We start from the raw sequence: 23,648 nt of genomic DNA, 5'->3' as shown, positions 1-23,648 counted from the left end.
GCCCAGGCTTGTTCTAGCTAAAACTCAGTAGCATTTCTGTGTTGCAGACAAACTTTTCATTTTAAATTTGATGGAAGAAAGTTAAACACGGAACAGGTGGCCAAGTATTATTCACTTAATTATAGCAGGGCTAAGCAGAAAGGGGCCTGTGAATCTGGTTTACCATTAAGAATGTTTTTCTCCCCCATCCCACCCCCATAATAGGATTTACATGTATTGCCTTTTGAGGTTTATTATCAAGGACCCAGACCTGTTGAGAAGAAATGCTACTTTAATCATCTGCAACTAGAAGCTAAATGAACTATATGCAAAGAACTACATTAACATGGGGTGAATTAAGGTGTTTTGAATTGCACAAAACCCAGAGGAACTTCAAAAACTAAAACTTTCCACCAGCACCTTAACTCTGCCCCCTAAAACACATATGCATTTTCCAAGAATTGTACTTGGTGAATGTTAAGTTTGTCAATGTTTATATAATAATTGATAGTTAAAACAAGAGGAATGTTTGATCAAAGCCACTGCTATTTTAGTAAGACAGTAGAACCTCAGTTATGAACACCAGAGTTACAAACTGACGGGTCAATCACATACCTCATTGGAACCAGAAGTATGCAATCAAGCAGCAGCAATAAAAAAGCAATACAGTACCATGTTAAGCATAAACTATTAAAAATAAAGGGGGAAAGTTATAAAAAAAAATCTGACAAGGTAAGGAAACTTGGTTTTTTGTTTAAATTAAGATGTTTAAAAGCAGCATTTTCCTTCTGCATAGTAAAGTTTCAAAGCTGTATTAAGTCAATGTTCAGTTGAAACGTTTCAATAAACAACCATGTTCAGAGTTACAAATAACCTCCATTCCAGAGGCGTTTGTAACTGAGGTGCTACTGTACTACTATTCTGCTTTTTTATAGCAGTTGTCATCTGATCTTCTCAAAGCACTTTACAAATAAGAAAAATTTGTCAAAACTCCCCTGTGAGGTAGAGGTTATTCCCATTTACCAGATAAGGAAACCACAGATAGAGATATTAAGTGAATAGCCCACGGCCACACAGGTACCTTGTAGGTAGAACTGGGAGTATAGCTCAGATCATCTACCTCTCTTATAATACCAATAGTGTTCAAAGCTAAGCGGGGAGTAATATACTTTACATTTCTTTAGCAACTTTCCTCTGGTGGGGATTCACTATAACAAATGAGTGTTTCAATCCCTTGCGCTGGGATGGAGACTCCTCCTCCTCCTTTGTAGGTGGCTGAAATTCACCCAAAAATTGCTGACACTTAGCAACAACAACAAGAACGGTCACTCACCTTCAAACTGTTGTTCTTCAAGATGTATTGTTCATGTCCATTCCAAACAGGTGTGCACGGCAGCTGGAAAACTTTTCCCCTAACAGCATCAGTCAGGTCGGCCTGGGTTCCCCCTGGAGTCACGCCTTCAGGGTGCTCAATATAGACCCCAGCTCACCTGCCACTGCCTCAGTTCCTTCTTGCCGGCTACTCCAACAGAGGGGTAGGAGGGTGGGCATTGGAATGGACATGAACAACACATCTCGAAGAACAGATACAAGAAGGTGAATAACCATTTTTTCTTCTTTGGGTGCTTGTTCACGTCAACTCCAATCAGGTGACTCACAAGCCTGAGTTCTGGAGGTGGGGTCTGAGTCATCCACTGATTAGAGCACTGCTCTTTCTAAAGGCCTGTGGAGTGATTGCGCAGTGCATGGTGAAAGTGCGTATGGAGGACCATGTCACTGCTCTGCAGATTTCTTGGGTGGGAACCTGTGCCAGGAATGCCATTAAAGAAGCCCGAGCCCTGATGGAGTGTGCAGCGATTGGGGAAGCAGGTACACCTGCCAGGTTGTAGCACTCATGGATGCAGGACGTGATCCATGACGAAATCCGTTGAGAAGACAAAAGAAGACCTTTCATTCTGTCCACCCCTGCCACAAATAACTGGATGGACTTTTGGAACGGCTTTGTTCTCTCAACGTATAAGGCTATTGCACTGCAGACAGCCAACGAGAAGCCTTTGCTCCCTGCCGCTCAAGTGCGGCTTAGGCTAGAACACTGGGAGGAAGATGTCCTGGTTCACGTACAACTGGAAGACAACCTTTGGGAGGAAAGCTGGGTGAGGCCTGAGCTGAACCTTGTCCTTACAAGAACACAGTATAAGGAGCTTCTGATGTTAGGGCCCTGAGCTCAGACACCCTCCTGGTTATTGCTACCAAAAATACCACCTTCTTTGAGAGCAGGGAGCACATCGCCAAAAGGTTTAAAGGGCAGACCCATGAGTCTGGAAGGGACCAGATTGAGGTCCCAAGCCCGGACAGGCTGTCAGGACCTTTAAGAAAATGGCTGACCACAGGATTAGCAAAGACCGAGTGGCCCTCTGCGCCTTGGTGAAAGGTCGAGATGGAGGCCAACTGGACCCTTATTGATGAGATAGAGAAGATATTCCAGTATAAGTGGTACAAAGGTAAGCATCGGGGGATGAATGGTACTGCGCAGACCAGATTGAAAATCTCTTCCACTTGGCAAGGTAGGTGGCTGTCATGGAAGGTTTGCTACTGCCAAGGAGGACTTGTCTAACCAGGTCTGAGCAGACGAGCTCCATCAGGTTCAGCCATGGAGCTTCCAAGCCATGAGGTGCAGCGACTCAAGCTTCGGGTGTTGGAGACTGTCAGGATCCTGTGTTAGTACATCCGTGAAGAGCAGCAAGGTGACTGGAGCTTCCACGGACATTTCCAGGAGTAATGTGTACCAGTCCTGGCAGGGCCAGTCTGGAGTTATCAATATGACCGAGGCTTGTTCCCACTGTATCTTGAGGAGCACCTTGTGGATGAGAGGGATAGGTGGAAATGCATATAGGAGATGGCCTCGCCATGGGAAGAGGAATGCATCTGTGATGGAGCCTGGGCTGTGATTCAGGAAGGAACAAAACTGCTGGGACTTCCTGTTGCGTCATGTGGCGAACAGGTCTATCCGGGGAAAACCCCACTGATGGAAGATTGAGATCGCAACTTCCGGGTGAAGGGACCACTCGTGGCCACGGAACGACCTGCTGAGATAGTCCGCCAACTCATTCCATACTCCAAGGAGATACGATGTTTGCAGATATACCAAATGCTCTACACAGAAGTCCCACAGCATGAAGGCTTCCTGGCACAGAAGAGAGGAGCGTGCACCCTCATTTGTTGACATAAAATGTTGCTGTGGTGTTGTGTGTCATAACTAATACATCTCACTGTCAAGTGGGCTCAGAAACTCTGGCATGCCAGGCAGACTACTCTCAGCTCTCTGACACTGATGTGGAAAGCGAGTTCCACCTGAGACCAGACCAGGACCTCATGTCCTGAGGTCTCCCAAATGTGCTCACCAGCCCAAGACTGACGCATCCATCACTAGCAAGAGAGACGGCTGGTGAAGGAGACCCCTGCACATACTACTTGTGGTTCGAGCCACCACAGGAGGGAGTAGAGTACCAGACAAGGTAGGGTTACGATCTTATCCAAGCTGTCCTGGACTGGCTGATACTCCGAGGCTAGACATAACTGAAGAGGTCGAAGTCCGAGTCTGGCATGCTGTACTATGTAGGTACAAGCCACCATGTGCCCCAGGAGCTTCAGGCAATTCCTTGCCGTGGTGGTGGGAAACTGCCAGAGACCTTGTATGATGTTGCTGAGGGACTGAAACGTTGCTTCTGGGAGGTATGTCCTGGCTTGAGTCAAGTCTAGTACTGCCCCTATCTGCTGAACCGGGGACAGAATTGATTTCCCCTCATTCAGAAGGAGGCCCAGTTCATCGAAGTCAACTTGTGCCTTCACTTGAGACCTGGATTGGCCCTTGATAAGCCAGTCGTCGAGGTACAGGAATACCTGTACCTGCCATCTGCACAGGAACATGGCCACAACTGCCATGCACTTGGTGAACACTCGAGGTGCTGCCAATAGGCTGAATGGGAGGACTGTGAACTGGCAGTGGGTGGTGTTCACCACAAACCTGAGGTATTTTCTGAGGGACAGAATTATTGCTCTGTGAAAGTACACATCCTTCAAGTTTCCTGGATCCATACCAGTTTCCTGGATCCATTGAAGGAATGACGGAGGCCACAGAGACCATGCAGAACTTGAGCTTCTTCATGAACTTGTTGAGTTCTCGCAGGTTTAGGGTGGGCCTGAGCCTTCTTTTGGCTTTCAGTATTAGGAAATACCGAGAATAGAAACCCTTGCCCTTTTGCTCCTGAGGAACCTCTTCCACTGCTCCTAGTGAAAGGAGTGAGTGCACCTCCTATATAAGGAATTGCTCATTAGAGAGATCCCTGAAGGACAGGAAAGGGGTGGTGGAAGGGCGGGGTGGGGGTGCACAGAATTGGATGAAGTATCCCCTCTCTACCGTGCGGAGCACCCAGCAGTCTGAAGTGATATGGGACCATGCACGGTAGAAAGGGGACAGTGAGGACGAAAAGGTAAGGTGGGGTAGATCCAGTTCTTGTCCTGGTGCGCTATGCTCAACTGCATCTTCAAAAGGCCAGTCTGGGGCCGGAAGGTGGTTTCGGCTGGCCAGAACCCTGCTCTGAGGATGGATGCAGCCTTTTTTTGCCACTCCTATTCCTCCTCCAAGGAGCGTTCTGTGGTTGGTAGAACTGTGATGGAGGCTGCGGCCAGAAATGCCTGTGCTGAGTCGCAGGAGTATGGAGGCCCAAGGACTTGAGGGTGGCCCTCTAGTCCTTTAAACTGTGGAGTCTATTATTTGTTCTCTCAGAAAAGAAGGCTGAACCCTCAAAGAGGAGGTCCTGAATGGTTTGTTGGACCTCGTAGAGGAGACCCAAGACCTGCAACCAGGAACTCTTCCTCATTGCCACCTCTGTGGCCATTGCGTGGGAGGCAGCGTCTGTCCCGTCCAACGCCACCTGTAGGGAAGCTTGTGCAATTAGTTTCCCTTCCTCCACCAGTGCAGAGAATTCCGCATGGGAGTCCTGTGGCAGCAGGTCTGCAAACTTGGCCTTCGCACTGCAGGTGTTATACAAGTATCTGCTCATACACAGAATGACTGCCGCAAAAAAAAAAAAAAAGGACACAAGACGACATTGGCAGACTTGGGGGAAGAATCCAAAACATTTGGTTCTCAATCCCATGCTTTAATCTAAATTTAATTTAATTTAAAATAAACCACAATGGTTTCACAATAGAAAACTGTTAGCGAGTCACCATATATTTGCTTTGACTACAGTAATTTCTGCTCAGGCAGGACTAACTTTTTTTTGGAGTGGGGAGGGACACTACTAAAAGTTAAATTATTTTCTGTTCTTCACAGACAACTGAAAATGATTTTTTCTGGATTTCTAGGGGGAAAAATAGTTTTGGAGGCGTACTGCGGGTGGGGGAGGTTGCGGAGAGAGAAGAAATTCCTTTCCCTTGAACTTTTCCACTGGAAATTTCTCAAATACTTCTCATATGAATGAGCTTCTTTGGAAGTCGGCCAGCGGGTAAACACTGATCATCATTTTCATAGTGTCTATACTGAGCACTATAGGAATGAACTTTCTAAAGAGATACATGATGTTACTCTGACCTAGTAGAGAAAAATCAAGCTCCCAATACCAGGTGCTTTTGGGATAAGGCCCACAGGCAAGGAAAAGGAGAAATGAATCAGAATTCTTTGTATTTAGCCTTTCTATGTGCTATTGGCTGACTAACTCTCTCTGTTGGAAAGGAGATGAAAGATGTTAGGAGATAAGCAAATAGAAGATGATCCTGCCCTCCCCTCCCCCATCTGAATTGAAACCTACTACTTTTGTTTCATGTTTCTGTTATAATTATGGCTCACAGTTGATACAATGGTTAGCTATTTATTTCTAAAAGCCCAGATGTTATGATATCATCATCGAAATAGGGCAGGGCAGCTAGCTGGATCTTGGGGAAACGTTCATATTCGGAACAATAATGTTTATACTTAACTATCCCAGAAGGACACTAGGACCATGAAAACCTTTTAGCAATCAGCAACAATTCTTGATAAGTCACAGCAATCCTCTCCATATCAGAGGTCGCAGATTGATAAACCACCTAGAATATATTTACACCTTTCTGGATTTTCATTTTATTGGTGTGGTCCTGTGAATTGGGCACAGGACTCAGGGCCAGAAATTCCCAAATTCTAATATTGACCTCCCCGCTAACTTGCCTGACCCTAAGCAAACCACATAACTGACAAAATTAATAAGCAGCTACTTTAAAACAAACAGAAGGAAGTACTTGTTCACACAATGCGCAGTCAACCTGTAGAATTCATTGCCAGAGGATGTTGTGAAGGCTAGAAGTATAAATTGGTTCAGAAAAGAATTAGATAGCCATTGATGAGCCTGTCCTCCATTAGGTTATTAGTCAAGATGATCAGGCATGCAACCCAATGCTTTGGGTGTCTCTAAAGTTCCAACTGCCAAAAGCTGGACTAGATGACAAGGGATGGATCACCCAATAATAGCCCTGTTCTTTTCATTCTCTCTCAAACATCTGGCACCAGCCACTGTTGGAAGATAGGCTAGTGGGCTAATGCATAGGCACTGATTCAGTGGGTGCTCCAGGGCTGAAGAACCCATGGGGAAAAAATGGTGGGTGCTGAGCACTCACCAACAGCCTCCTCATCAGAACCTCCCCCGCCAGCACCTCCCGCCCGCTGCCGAGCCCAATCAACTGATCGGCACCTTTTCCCACCCACCGCAAACAGCTGTTTCGCAGCATACAGGAAGCTGGGAAGGAGGCGGGGAGGAATGAGGACGTGGCATGCACAAGGGAGGGGGCAGAACTGGGTGGGAAGAGACAGCGGTGGGGTGGAGACAGGAAGAGACAGGGCAGGGGTGGGGCCTTGAGTCACAGCCAGGAGTCAAGCACCCCACGGCACTTTTGAAAGTCAACGCTTGTGGCTAAATGGATCATTGGTCTGATCCTGTTCTTACATTCTATCCTCTATAATTCCCCACCCCTCTTTGTAAAACCGGAATGATGCTTATCCACATTGCCCCAGGTGGACTGAGAATTCATAAGTTAATATTTTAAAGCGTTTTGAAAATGCAAAGCGCAAGTATATTTCCCTCCATCACACAACAAACATGTTCAGCATGCTATAAATTCTATGCAAAAATGCATTAAGTAACTAATTTGGGAACTTTTCCTTGAAATTTATATTTTACGTGTAAGAAATGGCAAAATTGACCCATCACTATCAACATGCTAGGGCTTTTTATCTTCCTAAGTACAGCAGAATATAAGGAGGTCATGTTCCAGCAGTTAGACCTACACATAGGCAGCACATAATGGAGGCCAGGGGAAACTAAGCCTCCCCACACCTCATGCTATCGGAGGGTGGGAGGGCATGGCAGATTTGGGGCCCCCTGAAAAATCTCCCCCTGCCACAGACCCAGGGCTGGAGGAGCTCTTGTTTTGGGTTACCAACTTTCTAATTGCACAAAACTGAACACCCTTGCCCCAGTCCTTCCCCGAGGCCCCACCTGACCACTTCTGAGCCCCCTCCAACTCCCACTCCAGCCCCCTGCCAGTTGCTTTCCCTCTCCCACCCTCACTCACTTTCACTATGGCAGGAGGTGAAGGCTCCAGCTATAGGCTCTGGGGTGCAGGAGGGGGTTCCAACCTGGGGCAAGGGGTTGGGGTGCAAGTGGTTGTGTGGGGTCTGGGAGGGAGGTAGCATGCAGGAGGGAGCTAACCTCCCCAGTGGGAAGCATCAGCCACCACTTATGGATCTACACATTTCTTTTATTTAGGTGTTATATTTCCTCTTACCAGCATAAAGGCCATATGATTGCTAGTGAAGTAGGAGGGACACAGTCACACACACATTGCACCATAACTACAGCTGCAGTTGTTGAAATATAAACGCCTACTGCTTTATTTACATTAGCGATGTTCATATATGTTCACAAGGCAATATAAAAAGACCCTTGCACTCTCCAGTCCCCCCATAGCAGAAGTTGATTTCTCTCCCTCTCCCCAGTCCTTTAGTCAATAGCAGATGCCTATTTGCTTACTCTAAGAGAGAGAGAACAGTAAAGCATTTTCCTTAGTTGTTAATAATTATCCAGGTAATAATTATGGCATAGAGCAGTTAATATAATTGACAGAATTGCACATTAGTGTTGCACCTGTGACATTTTTATTTTAAAATGCGATTTAAAAAATTTAATTTGAAAGGTAAAACTTTGCCCTCTACTACAGCATGCTTCTGCAGCTACCCAATGTGCCCTACTACCTAGCCCATTTGGCACAGTCTCTTATTCACAATATACAATTTGCCTCATACTTTTAATCTTTAGGTTCTAAGCCCTGGGGAACAGAACACAGCTATATAGCAGAAACTCCCTCTCCTTACTGCCTGTTCCTACCAACTTTATATCTTCCCCTTGAACTAATTACCTCATTAGCACCACCATTGCCTCCAGCTGGCAGCAATCCCCACCATTACTGGTTAATTGATTCCAGTTAAGCTCATGATCTTATATGCAATTACCTAAGAGCCCAGGGTACTAGATCTTACACTGTCATACATGCCTCTCTCTGTCTGGTATTTGTATATGCCCCTCACCACAGTATCTCATCATTTAGATCAGTGGTCCCCAAACTTTTCACATTCCTCCCCCTCTGCAGGCTGGGAGCCCTGCGGGTGGGGGAAGGGCACAGACAGGATAAGGGGGCCAGGGCCAAGGCTGCGACTACAAATGGGGGTGGGTCTGAAGCTGGGAACTGAGCCGTGGCCAGGGACTGAGGCTGAGGCCGGGAGCCCCAGCTGGGGCCAGGAGTGGAGCTGCAGCCAGAACCAGCACTGTGGCAGAGCTGGAGGCAGAGGGGCTAGGTGCATTCCTGCCTGCAGGCCGTGCCATCCCCTGCCCCAGGTTTGGGACCACTGCTTTATATTATAATTGGAATGGCTTGAAGCTGCCTATGTTGACAGTAGTTACCTAACAGCTGCCCAGTCACCTACATCAAAAACTATAGCTCAGTCCAAGTTCTCTGTAGAAAGGTAACCGAATCCAGGTTAACATTTATAAGTTCTGGTTCAAGATGTAGAATAGAACAGTGGCTTCCAAACTTTTTTTTATTTGCGGACCCCTAAATAATTTCAAATGGAGGTATAGACCCTTTTCAAATCTATTGTCAGTATATATAGTTGAATTCTGTTCAATCAATTTTCAGCTTAAGCCTTTCACAGACCCCTGAAACAACTCCACGGACCACTGGTTGAGAAATACCAGAATAGAGGTTCTGGCCTATTGTTTTTCCCAGCTCCTCCCACTTCTGATATTTTTCTTGCAGTCTCCCACCCCTAACTGTTTTTAGTTATGTTAATTATCTTACCACATGGCTTAGGAGAAATAACTGGTTAAGGTTTATCGTCTGCAACTTAGATTCAGACCTGGGTATTGCAGAGACTGCCCTATAGATTGTCCTTTCTGGGAAACTGATTAATATAAAGAGTTCACATTACATCTGACAGCTGCCTTCTAAGCTGTTGACTGTAAGTTGGTGTTGGCTTGACTATGATCATAGGCTCTTGCTGAACATTTCCAGGTGTATTGGAGCAATTGCTCATCAGCCCCAAGAGCTCTTATTCATTATACTTCTCAGACATCCATCTTGTTTATCCAGATGCTCAATGAGTGCATTAGACAATGGGAAGGGTTAATAAGAAGGCATGGTCTGAGGTGTAAATTCACTTTAAAAATACAGTATTTGAAATTCATTAATTTTACATTCACATTTCATGTGACCTGTTTTCTGAATACATAAAATATCAAAATTCATAAAGTGAATAATTCAACTTCACTGAAAAAGGAGTCAGCTCTAAAAAAAGGGTGTGTGGCTTACACAACCAAGTATTTCATACTGACCTAGGATTTTGACTGCCTCTCCATTTCCCACCGTACCTAGGCTATAAGCACCTCCCAGGAAAATAAGATTGGCGTAGCATGATCCCTATGAGATTTCATTAAGTCTTTTGCTCTCCTCCTTTCTCAGAATATAGGAAACTGTTTGCAATATGTTTTATTTTGTAAGATGGGAGTGGCAACTGTTGTAAACGTTGTTATGGCTGTGGTGGAAAATCTTTAATCAGAGAGAAAGCTTCTGCAATATGATCTAAAAGGTATCAGACTCTGGATTAGATTCAATGCTCCTGAATGCTGAGAAGATATGATAACTGGCCCTGTGGATATGTGGAAAGCGGTGGACATGATATATCTTGACTTTAGAAAAGCTTTTGATAGTTTCCCACAATATTCTTGCCAGCAAGTTAAAAAAGGTATGGATTGGATGAATGGACTATAAGGTGGATAGAAAGCTGTCAAGATCATCGGACCCAAAGGGGAGTGATCAACGGCTCGATGTCTAGTTGGCAGCCAGTATCTAGTGGAATGCCCCAGGGGTCCGACCTGGGGACCGTTTTGTTCAACATCTTCATTAATAATCTGGACGATGGGATGGATTGCACCCTCAGCAAGTTCGCGGATGACACTAAACTGAGGGAGAGATAGATATGCTGGAGGGTAGGGATAGGGTCCAGGGTGACCTACACCAATTGGAGGATTGGGCCAAAAGAAATCTGATGGACAAGTGCAGAGTCCTGCACTTAGGATGGAAGAATCCCATGCACTGCTACAGGCTGGGGACCGACTGGCTAAGCAGCAGTTCCACAGAAAAGGACCTGGGAATTACAGTGGATGAGAAGCTGGATATGAGCCAACAGTGTGTTCTTGTTGCCAAGAAGGCTAATGGCATATTGGGCTGCATTAGTAGGAGCGTTGCCAGCAGATCAAAGGAAGTGATTATTCCCCTCTATTTGGCACTGGTGAGGCCACATCTGGAGTATTGCGTCCAGTTTTGGGCTCCCCACTATAGAAAGGATGTGGACAAATTGGAGTCCAGCAGAGGGCAACAAAAATGACTAGGGGCTGTGGCATATAAAATTTGTGAGGAGAGGCTGAGGGAACTGGGCTTATTTAGTCTGCAGAGGAGAAGAGTGAGGGGGGATTGGATAGCAGCCTTCAAGTACCTGAAGCGGGGTTCCAAAGAGGATGGAGCTTGGCTGTTCTCAGTGGTGGCAGATGACAGAACAAGAAGTAGTGGTCTCAAGTTGCAGTGGGGGAGGTCTAGGTTGGATATTAGGAAAAACTATTTCATTAGGAGGGTGGTGAAGTACTGGAATGGGTTATCTAGAGAGGTGGTAGAATCTCCATCCTTAGGGCCTTGTCAAGCCAGGCCTTAGAAACCTCTGGCTGGGATGATTTAGTTGGGGAAGGTCCTGCTTTGAGCAGAGGGCTGGACTAGATGACCTCCTGAGGTCTCTTCCAACCATAATCTTCTGATTCTAATGCTCTTTCCACAGGCAGATTCCCATGACCAAGCATTCCTTATAATCAACTCTTCTGTGTCTTGTTCTGGGCTTTGGTGGACTTCGTCCCAGAAGAACAGAACTAATTTGACTATCATAAATGGTGATGTGGTCTCTAGCTGTAGATGGTGCTTGACATGGTTCATCATACATAAAGGGTTCATATTTAAGAAACATGGGGTAGATGGGAAAGATGTACATAAGCAAAACCTTTATATTTCTAATGACACTATGTATTAAGAATTCAGACCTCACTGATTTTTTGAAACAAAATCAACTAATCAACCTAATTATTACAGCACTTTAATCTGATTTAAAACTGGTAACTTTCAGTATTTACACAATATTGGGACACTTGATGCAATTTGGCTGGCATAATTTATGTTCCGCACACACCTAAATACTCCCTATTGAACATGATAGTCTTTACTTTGTGTCAATATATTGTAAATTGTTGCTGTGTGAAGTTAAACCACTCATGCATATCACATCACCTTGAGAAGTGGCTGCATTTCCATGGTGGGTGAAGAAATTCTTCTGTATCAACTGTGTATAACACAGAGTTCCTTTAAGGCACCAATACCAAGATCCAAAGTGACAATTCTTAACCACGTGAATTCAAATTAGTTTTCTCTGAAAATTTACATACCAATCCCACTTCAGGAACAGGCTGGGTTCTCAAACATACCTTCAAGGAGCAAGACTGCATGATGTTTTCTATCTCTAATTTCTAAAATAACCTAAGCTACTAATTTACTTGATAAAAGCCTATTGGAGCATTCATATTTGGATTTTTAAGAATAAAAACTGTATTTGTCTTACCTGTTTCATGATCACAGACTATTTATGTTAAAAATACTAAAAAATTAGAGTTCTCAAAATATAAGAAATTAAAGACCGGAGTCTGTAAAGCATTGGGCCTTGAATCTTTTAGATTTAAACTCTGACAGCAGAAATTGATGCCTCGCTTCTATGGAAAAATAATGGACTAGAATTCCTTACGTTCCCTCAATTTTGGCTGTACATTGTAGTCTTATCTGCAAGCATAGCCCCCAGAGTTTGTACACAGCATCACTGAGATTAACAGGACTTTGCAATGGCAAGAAGATGTTGATGAAAGATACGGCCTTGCATGTCCCGAGTTGCAGACACCTTTGCTTAAATTACATTTTAGTATCAGGTGCTTTTGAAATAAAAACCCAAATGAATAATGTACGCTACAAGCATAAATTTGCTCTTGCATCACCCACTTTGCATACTTATTTGAAAGAATATTGTCAAGAGATGGTTTTTTTTTTTTTCAAATTTTCCTTTATTTGCCAGTAACTCCTGGAAGATTAAAACTGAATAGCGTTTTCCTTGTGGTGTCACCATGTTAGCAACCATTTTACTGTATGGATGCTAACAGGTGCAGGGAGGACGAAAGAGCAATGAAGCAGCAAAAGCACACAAAGAATTATACTGACATGCTGAACGGATAAGAAAATAAAGGTGTCACATTTTGAGTCTGATTCTTGAGTGTACTTTTAAACAAAATGTGCACAGTAAATACAATTTACTGTAAAACAATGAAATGCAAATCAACCAAAAAGAAAACTTACAATTAATTGTATAGGCAATGAGCTTTAAAGGATTTCATAAAAACAGACCCAACTGAGCTTCATATAAAAAGGGAACGTAAGCCTCAATTAGCAACCCTACCAGGGAAAGTTGTTGTTTCTCCCCTCATCTATGATTTTACATTAAAAAAAGGGATAGGAACACTATTTACAGATATTTGAGTCCATCATACTATATTAACAGTTCTCAACTGTATTTTTAGTATTGCTTGGCATCAGATTATGCTTTCACAAACACAGTGTAAATGTCTTACATAATCAACTTTCATATCTTAGTAGGAAAAGATAACTGTTCCTGTATTTCAGAAGCCTTTGTGGGATCAAGAGATGAAGTTATTTTTTAATTTTGGATGGAGTGGGATGCAAATTCCGTATGAGAGCTTTATGCAATCTGCTTTATAGTCATCAAAAAAAGTCTCTTGACCATCTATCTTAATTATAAATGGTATTAACACCTTTGAAGGTCAAGGAATTGTAGCCATTTACTTGCAATTCAAACTGTATGACCTGGCTTTCTGCCAGAAAGAGAATACTTACTGGTCTGTCAATACATACATACTTTCAATGTTTACTGAATCTAATCTGATGAATGCGGATGGAGATGGAAACAAGAAATGATACCTATTTGAGATTTGTTTTTCATTACAGGAACTTCTGGGTCCCACATGGAAAAACTTCACTGCAATTCTATTTACGCACGCAGATAAGGTAGAAGAGGCAGGATTAAATGGAGACCAATACTTTCATATTGCCTCAGATGCCCTGTTAAACCTTTTGAGCTCAGTACAACAGAGATACATTTTTGTAGACAACCAGGCAAACACACTCCAACAGGAAAGAAAAACAATCTTAAGAAAAATCATGGAATTTATAAGAAAAAATAGTTACCAAGTGCTTCTAGTTAAATAAATGCATGGTGACAAACACAAATTACCTCTCACGTACTCATTTACTGACAGCCATCTTTTCTACTTTGGGATAAAATGACATGCAGAGAAGAGGACTCTAGCAGCCAGCACTAAATGCGTGGCGTATTCATGCCCAAATCAACATTTGCATTTCACTTTTCATAAAATAGATTAAAACCGTTTAGACTACCAAATTAGATACCATAAACATCTATAGTATGCCTACCACCCTACTATCTAACAGCCATTATCACACCAGATCACAGATTCAGGTTGAATTCTGGACAGTATCTCTATCACTGTGTTTACTGATATTACACCACAGGCCATCACATTTTATATTGTAACTCACAAAGAGCAGGTTACTGAGCATAAAATAAGAATACGTTCTCAATGATTGTAGTGCTGCTGTGCATTATTGAATAGCTACCACATCCTACGTCAATTGGTGGCATTTCAGATTTTTTTTTGCATTTGATTCTGCACTATTTACTAAGACAGAAGCACATAGTTTGCAAAGACCCTTCAGATCTTACAGGCTGAAAGTCTCATACTGTAATCTATTTTTCCCCACTGTGCTTCATAATGAATCCTAATTTAAACAGTTTTAACTTCTTAAAGAATATCAGACCTTGTTGGCTGAGTAGATTATAAGGCAGTTTAAATAGCTCCCATGTTTTGAAGATTATTCAGAGTATTTGGAAGAACTAATTATTGCTGCTAGTTCCCAGATGCATGCACAATTAGTACTGTGGGGGTATATCTACAAAGCACATCTAAAAAAATGTGTGTTACTCTCTCCTTTGTGCTTGTCTCTTTTAATTTTATATCATTGTCATTTTGTTGTTTTCCTGTCTTACTGGATGACGTTCAAAATCTGGAAAATTCAGAGACTGAGAAATTTATTATTTCAGTGGTTAGACAATAGATGGACAGTAAATGAAACACAAACTCTTGGAAGTATATTTAAACAGTTATTGGGGATTTGAAAAGGTTAGTTGTGAATTGATATAGTGCTGCCATTCTCAGCTCATGACTTTATATTAATTGTGGCTACTTCCTTTTAACATGTGATGCAGTGAAATAGCTTATTTTAAAGTGTAAAAATAAAATTAGCTGTTCCTGTTACAGTAAAGTATGTGATTCTGTATACAATGAATGTCTGAAGAAATTTCATGAAGTTAAAACACCAAAATAGATTCACTTGATTTTTGTTTCATGCATCAGTGCAGTACTAAAATTTAACTAAATTAATTTCCTTGGTCAGAGTCCATTCTTCATTTATGATTTATGGGTCTGATCTGCCAGACCCACTTCAGTTAAATTGGCAGTCTCTGCTTAGGAGCAGCCAAAAACTACATAGGCAGAGGACTATGACATATCATGAGGGGAACAGAGTTCCACCTATCCACTCTCAGATCACTGACTCTACACTACCTGAATACCTGGCATTAGGGACCTTTCTCTATGAGGGCCCCTGGTTCCTGAGTAATTTTGTGGGTCATAGAGGTTCTCAATCTATCTACCATTGTGGGCCACATCCAGTACTACTTGTATTGCCCTGAGGATGTCACATGGGCCGCAGCTCAGTGCTAATTGGGCCGCAAGTGGACCATGGGCTGCAGGTTGAGAACCACTTTAGAGTGTAGAGTACTTCTCCATCCCTTTCTAAACTAAGCCCAAATATCCTCAGTATCTGCACCCCTTATTCCACTGAAACAGGCTCAAGCATTTAGTTAATAACTATGCACATTATTTAATTAGTTCATATCTTTGGAGAAAAAGAGATCAAAGAAAAATGAATCAATCATGCCTTGGGGGGAATATATTCATGTCTTTATTGTGCTTGCACAGCTTTCCATTTAAGCCTTTGAACAGTTTCTCAGTAAGTGGTTTTATTTATTTGATTCCACTGCTGGCCATCGTCTGAGCCCTGCAGACCCCTTTCCCCTTCACTTCAAATGGAACTCCTTTGTATGTAGCAATGCATTGGTCATTAGTATGAAGGTCAGGTTGGATCTGCTCCCAGATCTTCTTCTTGGGATTAAGTTCCTTCTCAGGTTCTCCTGTTTAAATAAATAAATAAAAACAAGTAACAGACATGAAACAAAAGGAAGAGTATGGGCTGTATGTATGTGTGAGATAGAGTGTAGTAACATTTTCCTTTGAGAATTTATTTGAAGTGATATTGGCTGCCAAAAAATTATCACTTCATCAAGCCTCAGAGTGAAAATTGTCAAGATCATAAATCTTAATTGTGTTTTTTGGGTTGGGTACTTTCTGATCCTTACTTGATAGTACTGTAGGTCCCTGGAAAAGAAAGTTTTATATAGCTAGCTATAATACATAATCACAAAGAGGTAACAGTATGCTGTGTAAGCACTGAGATTACAAAGGAAAAAGGGGAAAAAAGTTTTTATTTAATGATTTTGAGATATGTCAGAAACACAAAGTAAATATTGAACATAGGAACACATTGTCCAGAGAGGCTTAGGCTCATCTACAGCACTGGGCAGTGAAGTTTTAATTATTTGTTTTAGACAGTGTAGGCACATGAAATTTGTACTGAGTAAATGTGAAAGGCACGTGGACAATCTACAACCGTAGAGGGTGAGAGAAAGATGGTCCTGTAATTAGAGTGCTACCCTGGGACTTGAGGGACCTATGTTCAATTCACTTCTCTGCTACAGACTTTCTGTGTGACCTTGGACAGGTCACATCTTTATGCCTCATCTCCCCATCTGTAAAATGGAGATAACAGTACTCTCACAGCGGTGTTGTGAGGACAAATAATTAAAGATTGTGAGATAAAGGGGACCATGTAAGTACCTAACTAGCTTTTTTCAACTACTTTTTTACAGCTAAAGGATTACAATAGAGGAACAAAAAAATAAACGTTATACCTGTTCAAAATATTCCTCCTGTTTGCATTTCTTGCCTGACCATTTAAAAAATGACAAGGGAACCAAAAAATTAACCTGAATAAATTCCTCTGTTGCCAGTTTAAACATGATTTATACTGAATGAACTGCTGTGTGCCAACATCATCTTTCATGATATAAATAAAGCATGACAATCAATTCATTGTACCATTTATTTTCCTTTGCAAAGACCAAATGGATTTCAGATCTCCTAAAGTAAAACAAGACTCCGTCATTTAGCCACAATGCCTTAGGGTGTTTTTAACCCTTTTTATGTGATTCATGTCAGTAGACTGAAGAGCACAAGGGAAATTATAAACACTTCCACTGGGTTAGGGCCCAGTTTAATAATAAATAGCCTCCAGGGGAATTAATGCCATTTCACTGTCAATATTTCAACTTGCTAAGAGTTTCAATTCAGCCCAGTTATTGCACATACAATTAAAATGTTATGTTTCAAAATTCACAGCACATATCTACTTTATTGGGAAAAAATTATATCCCCAAAAGGTAGGACAACAGCCAGTGTACTAGGAACTAACATGACTCATCAAATCAACAACCTGCGCTCTACTTAAGAGGAAACTGCTATGTTCTCTGTAGTAACATACTTCAGTGATGAGCATTCTCGTGTTCTCATTCCATCCCCTCTATTCAGTCCTTGCCAGCCCAGGAAGAAGCTCTTGAGAAAGACTTCAGCAAACTCAGTCAGGAAGATGTTTTAAGACAATAAGATTCTTTTTCCTGACTGGTTAACCAACGGGTCTATTATTAACATTAGCCAATAACAGCTACATACTACTTAGTTGTGATGGCGAGATAAAATTATCTTGTACATGCATTAAGGTTCTTACTGGCTTACATCAGGAACATTCATTAAGCAAAAGAATAATAATAGAGGGTCCCAAAATGCATAAGGAAGGGAAAAAACAAGCAATTGTCCTCAGATGGATGAGTGGACAGCTGCTATTCCAACACTGCCAGCTAATGTTTGTCATTTAGACACTTCAGAAGACTGGGTGCTCAGCTTGTGTACCCTTGGTGATAATTATAAAGAAAAGTTACTTCAGCCTGGTTCTGACTCTAACTTCCATAGCTTTTTTTTTTTTTTTTTTTTTTAAAAATGGGCTTCCACTGCAGGCCAACTTCTCTGTTGAATAGGTTGGCCTGCGACAGCGCCAAGATTCAATGCATCAGTCAGAAATTATTTCTCACAAATGGAGCACTTAACTACGTCAATGTCTTAACACTTGTAGAACTAATTGTATGATTTAAAAAAAAATAATATCTAGAACACTGTCCTGTACTAAATTCACAAAAAGTCATTCCTTTATACCAAAATGGATACATACCAACTAAATAAAGTTATTAAGCAGAATAGCTGCTAAACAATTGTACTGTTCAGAAGGTGAAATCTACCTTGTTTCCTCCCCCCACCCCCCAAATATTACAAAAAGCAAATGAATTTTTCGAGGATAAACTAAAATCTGACTTTTATTACACAAACGCTTTCTGGATCTTATTAAGAGTGTCTTTGGAATCCCAAGTTGAGCTCTCCTGGGATCTGTGGTGAGCTTGTATTAGATTAGCACAGGCACCACTTTTAAACATTACCAGAGCCTCTCCTGTACCCTGCCGCTTTGCATCCCTTTCTCTCATAAGACAAATAATCCTTTGAAAGGATATCTAAAAATAAAACGGAGTAAAATTATGGCCACAATGATTTTCCCACCCTCTTCTTATGGATGTGAAACATGCTGAATCTGCCAAAGAACCAAATGAAATGTATCAAACTGTACAAGTGCTATCAAAGTATTAAAAACCTAAGATAAAAATAATAATGCCACCGAGTGGTCTTGTCAAAGCAGTCTGTATCATTATCCCCAGTTTAGAGATAGGGAAACTGAGGCATAGAAAATTAATGTAACTTGCCCAAGATCACCCAGCAGAAAGTGGCAGAGCCGGGAACAGAATCCAGGGCTTCTGATTGCCAGTTGAGTATTCTATCTGCAAGGCAACACTACAACAAGAGAGAAGCCAGTTGGGCATGCACTGTAATTGTGGTAGAGAGATCTTTCCATCCCATCATAGCTCAGTGATTTGCATTAGACTATATCTTAGGGTTTTATAATGCTGCCATCATCACAGCACTTAGGTGCAAAGAAGGTAAGGAAAGTATGATCCAGTACCTTGAAGCAATTTAACAGAAATATAGATTAATTTACCACTGGGGAGAAAAATCTAGGACTGAAGATAGAGCTTACAACAATGGTGTTAGTTTCTTATCACTAGGAGAGGTAACTGAGCAAAAAGTGGAAAGCATCCACACACCAACATTTTGAATAAAGGAAGTTGTTTATACAGCCTATCCACTGCACAGCAGGTTTAGAATAATATGAATTTCTCTTGTAACTGGTGAACCATCAATTGAAACATCAACTGTTTTAGACCAAAATTAGCATTTGAACCATACACCTCAAGTGACAAATTTGTGGTTGCTGCAGCATTTCTCCACCCTATTTTTCTTTTAAAAGCTTCTATTGTACTGTTACAGAGAAGGGAGGATTTTATTGCAAATTTTGTAACTATTAAAAATGGCTGTGTGTGTGAAGTGGGGTGGAGGAGAAGGGAGTGTCTGTATGTGTGTGGAAACTTTTGCTATGACCTTCATCAAGCAGGTGATTTCACTAAAGTAGAATGGAAACTTTATGAAGTTCTTAATATGAAAAAGACCCTTTCAAAGTTGCAATTACTTGTGGTTTTGGGTATGAAACGTGTAAGACTACTTTCTCATTTTTGTAAAGTAAAATTTAATTACAGTTATTAATAGTGACTGCATAGCCCAATGTCCCTTAGCAAGATATTCTCTATAAATACAGAAAGAGGGGAATTTGAGGAAATTCTCCAGTTTCTGCAGGGAAAAAAATTTGTAAATTGTAAACGTTATTAAATCGGAAATGGCTAATGTTCATGACAACTAAAATGAACATGGAAAGTTACCCAGTGCCGCCCCCCCACCCCAATTCCCCTTCATCATATACAGTATCAGTCTGTTATTTTTAACCATGAGTCCATTCTGCTTGACTTGGGACAGCTGGATCTGCTTTGGGGTTGTTTTTTTGTTGTTGCCGCTGCTGCTACATAAGCTTTCAGTCTTCAAATTAAAATCAGACCCAGCTGTCCTTTCTATTTTAATTTCAGTGACTCAAACTGAATGTTCATGGTTTAAACTACTCACTTAAAATCTATCAGTGTTTAAAATTATTATAACTAGTCTTGGAAATTAAAATGAATTTGAAATAAATAATGTGAGTTCCATATTCCTGGTACTGCTATTTTTGAACTGCTTGGTTAGCTTTGCTTTTAAGAAAGCAGTGGCTCAGCCAACCTTGAGATTTTGGTATACAAAAGCTAAGTAGGAGATTTAGACACACATCTCCCATTAATTTTAATGGAAAATGAGTTTAAACCTCCTGCTCAGCTTTTCAATATCTCAACATAAATTTCTTTCCAAAATCAAAATATTTCATTTTAAAAACAGTTGACGTTTGAAAAAGGGTACCAAAAATCTGCAAAATCACTGCATTGCTTGGATATACATAAGGAGATAAATTATATCAATTTGGGTCTTTTTTGTTAAAAATCTGAATGACTAATAATTGGTAACATTCACATTTTAGGTTTTAATGACAGTCTTTAAAATTTAGGTTCAGAACATACATTATGTGTAAATTACAGTTTTGAACAGCTGCTAATTATTGCCATTAGACAATGAATTTAAAACAGCAAAGAACTGAGTGCTGATTTTATCAATGATGCAAGATGACACTGGGTTAGGGAACCTTCTTAAAAGTTGTAAAATCCATCAGGAATTAATTGATGTCTGAAACAGCCACACATGTACAAGCAACTATCACATTGATAAAGACAAAGCAACCAATCGCTGAATAATCCCCAGCACTCATTTAGAATGATTAAAGATTGAACATTGCTTACATTGTGTTTGGTTATCCTTATGCAATCTTCTAACGACCAGAGCAGTGGTTCTCAACCACACATAGGTGTACCCCTAGAGATACACAGAGGTCTTCCAAGGGGTACATCAACTCATCTAGATATTTGCCTAGTTTTATAACAGGCTACGTAAAAAGCACTAGCAAAGTCAGTATAAACTAAAATTTCATACAGTGACTATGTATACTATGCACTGAAATGTAAGTACAATATTTATATTCCAATTGATTTATTTTATAATTATATGGTAAACATGAGAAGGTACGCAATTTTTCAGTAATAGTGTGCTGTGACACTTTTGTATTTTTATGCCTGATTTTGTAAGCAAGTAGTTTTTAAGTGAAGTGAAACTCGGAGAATGCAAGACAAATCGGATTCCTGTAATGGGTACAATAGTCTGGAAAGGTTGAGAGCCACTGCACCAGAGGACTCAAAGGACCAGCCCTTCACTGCTTGAGAAATTAAAATCTAGTAATTGTTAAACCTGACTGAATTTTTTAGCACAAAAGAGGCAGTCAAAACTGTATGCACAAATATATGACAGAATGAATAATTAGCCTCCAACATCTGGTAATTTGTTTAGCCACTGCTAACAATGTGACCCAAAAGTTAGGACAGTGTCTCAGTCAATGGGCCATTAGAAACAACTCTGATAAGACTGTTCAACAGTCATCAGTGTTCTGGCAAATTAAAACTTTGGTGGCTAAAGACAATGGGGAGAAAAGCTGGTATGATAATGTCAGGCTCTCGGGCAGCTTATGTCTCAGGCAGCATAGGTCAACCTAACTCTAACATCTACACTAAAACATAGCTCCCACCTATGTAACTCACCCACTACACCGACTTAATAACTCTACCTCTGCAAGCGGCGTAGTGCTTAGGTGGATGTAGTTAGGCCGATGCAGCGTCAGTATAGATGCTGCACTGCTTACATTGATTGTTGCTGCCTTTCAGAAGCCATCCCACATTGCCCCACACTGACAGTTAAATCAGTACAAGCGCTCTTGGTGAGGATGCATGCTGTCAACACAAGGAGCGTAGTGCAGACATTCAAAAGCGATTTAATTACTGTGGTGGCTATATGTTGACATAACTTAGGTCAACTTAATTTTGTAGTGTAGACTTGCCCTCACTGAATCTTACTGACCTAATGTTTCAGAACAAACCTTCCATCATGTTAGGCAGGATCAGTGCCCTGCAGAAGGCTGGGGATAATACACATGCCTGTCTGTGTGTGTTTCACAGGTTTTTTTTTGTTTTTACTGTGATTAAATCAGCACTCTCTCCCCGTCCTACTTCCTCATCCCTAAAAATGAACCTAGTGAAATGTACTAAATTACATCTGTTTTGCATTTACATTTTATGTGAAGTCTTGCAAGTTATTTACTCTTAAACAACAAAACGAACCTTCCACGCTATATATTATTTACACTTAGGCTTGGAAGGATTAGACTTTTTAATGGTAAATGTCAATTTCACAGTACACACAAACTGAGGAAAAATACTTCCATTGATGATGTTTGAAATTTATAGGTGGGCAAAGCAAGAAAAATGCTGCTTGAGGACTTGAGTTTGATTTGAAGACACAGACTTTGTGGACATGTGATATGTTGACAATTTGTGTTTTAATGGTTATGAAGCTTAAACTTTTTAAATCTTAACATATACTGTCATTAAATAATTACTATCTGACTCCCCCTACTGTCTGATCCCTCAATCTCCCACAACTGTGAAAATTTATATGGACAAAATCTGAAAGCTTAACACACAGAATTTTGAAAAACTGAAAATTTAAAATTGATAAAAAAAGAAAAGCTTAAAAATAAACATTGATAATATCCTTCAAAATTTTAGTCTATATACTGTATGAATGCATGATTCCTTCCATCTTGTGTGCTGCTTTATACCAATTACCTTATTGCTATTTATAAATACTCTTGATTCCTGCCAAAAACTGACTGTCACTTAGAAGTGTTTCCTTCATAACTAGCAAAAGAATATCTTTTATATCAAGTTGGCTTGCTCTAGCCTTTCCTCATATTTATTGATCTACGTTTTGTATGTTTTCATATGTAATGATTGGTTCTATTCTAGAATGTCTATTTTGTGCTGTTAAGAATGAGTGGTGTATCCTCAAAAAACAGTTATTGGCTTTGTCTCGTAGCTACCAGTTTTTCTGAAAAAAAATATTTTTTCCATTGGTGCTTTAGGGAATAGTTGCCATATTTTGTAGCTAAAATGTTTATCTCCAGAAGTCAATTTAAAGAAAAAATGGTTGTAAAAATCTTCATTTGGCAGCATCAAATCTCCCCAGATGTCTCTGGCTTCATATCAGAAGGAACTGGTTGTAAAGCATAACAAACGCTCTATCATAGACTGCAGGCCACAGGTTTAGTTCTAAAGTACAACTTTCATACAACATTTAATTTATAATACAGCTTTTGTGAAACAGAATAGGTCAATAGAATATCAATATGCACCAACACCTGGGAACAATTTTATAACAAAGGCGGACATAGCTGATTCTCACTATGAAAAGACTTTTGGAAATCTAATGATGGATCGAAGCTTTCCTTAAAAGTAATTCTAACTGTTTTGCTACAGAAGTGCCCCATTAGGCAGGTGGCTTGGTGTGCAAGAACAGACGGGATGCAATGTAACAGAGCTCCATAGCTCTGTGATCATTTTCAAATGTTATTTCTGATCATTTATTTTTGATTTATGAGTTTGGACTCAGCATAAAATATAACATGATAAAGAACAAGTCAAGGCTGACCCCTCAAAG

General features: G+C 40.8%; 2 protein-coding genes across 4 annotated transcripts in view; one reads left to right on the top strand and one right to left on the bottom strand.

Annotated features, from left to right (window-relative positions):
* Positions 1-23,648, top strand: part of GIMD1 (GIMAP family P-loop NTPase domain containing 1) — a 37,062-nt gene that overhangs the window by 4,261 nt on the left and 9,153 nt on the right. Inside the window, exon 3 of one of the 2 annotated variants that reach the window (XM_073340850.1) lies at positions 13,669-15,000. The exons of the other annotated variant lie outside the window; for it this stretch is intronic. Coding sequence (XP_073196951.1) covers positions 13,669-13,929 — 261 coding nt within the window. The 3' untranslated portion in view covers positions 13,930-15,000. Of the gene's footprint in view, positions 1-13,668; positions 15,001-23,648 lie in introns of those variants that run through there. 2 annotated transcript variants of the gene reach the window in all.
* Positions 15,743-23,648, bottom strand: part of AIMP1 (aminoacyl tRNA synthetase complex interacting multifunctional protein 1) — a 64,848-nt gene continuing 56,942 nt past the window's right edge. For both annotated transcript variants that reach the window (XM_073340847.1, XM_073340848.1), the window contains one exon: positions 15,743-15,994. In XM_073340847.1, the coding sequence (XP_073196948.1) occupies positions 15,828-15,994 (167 nt within the window). In that variant the 3' untranslated portion in view covers positions 15,743-15,827. The remainder of the gene's footprint in view (positions 15,995-23,648) is intronic.

This window comes from Lepidochelys kempii, chromosome 4 (genome assembly GCF_965140265.1).
Source record: "Lepidochelys kempii isolate rLepKem1 chromosome 4, rLepKem1.hap2, whole genome shotgun sequence".
In the NCBI taxonomy this organism is placed as follows: Eukaryota; Metazoa; Chordata; order Testudines; family Cheloniidae; genus Lepidochelys; species Lepidochelys kempii.
This window is presented reverse-complemented; position numbering and strand designations above follow the sequence as displayed.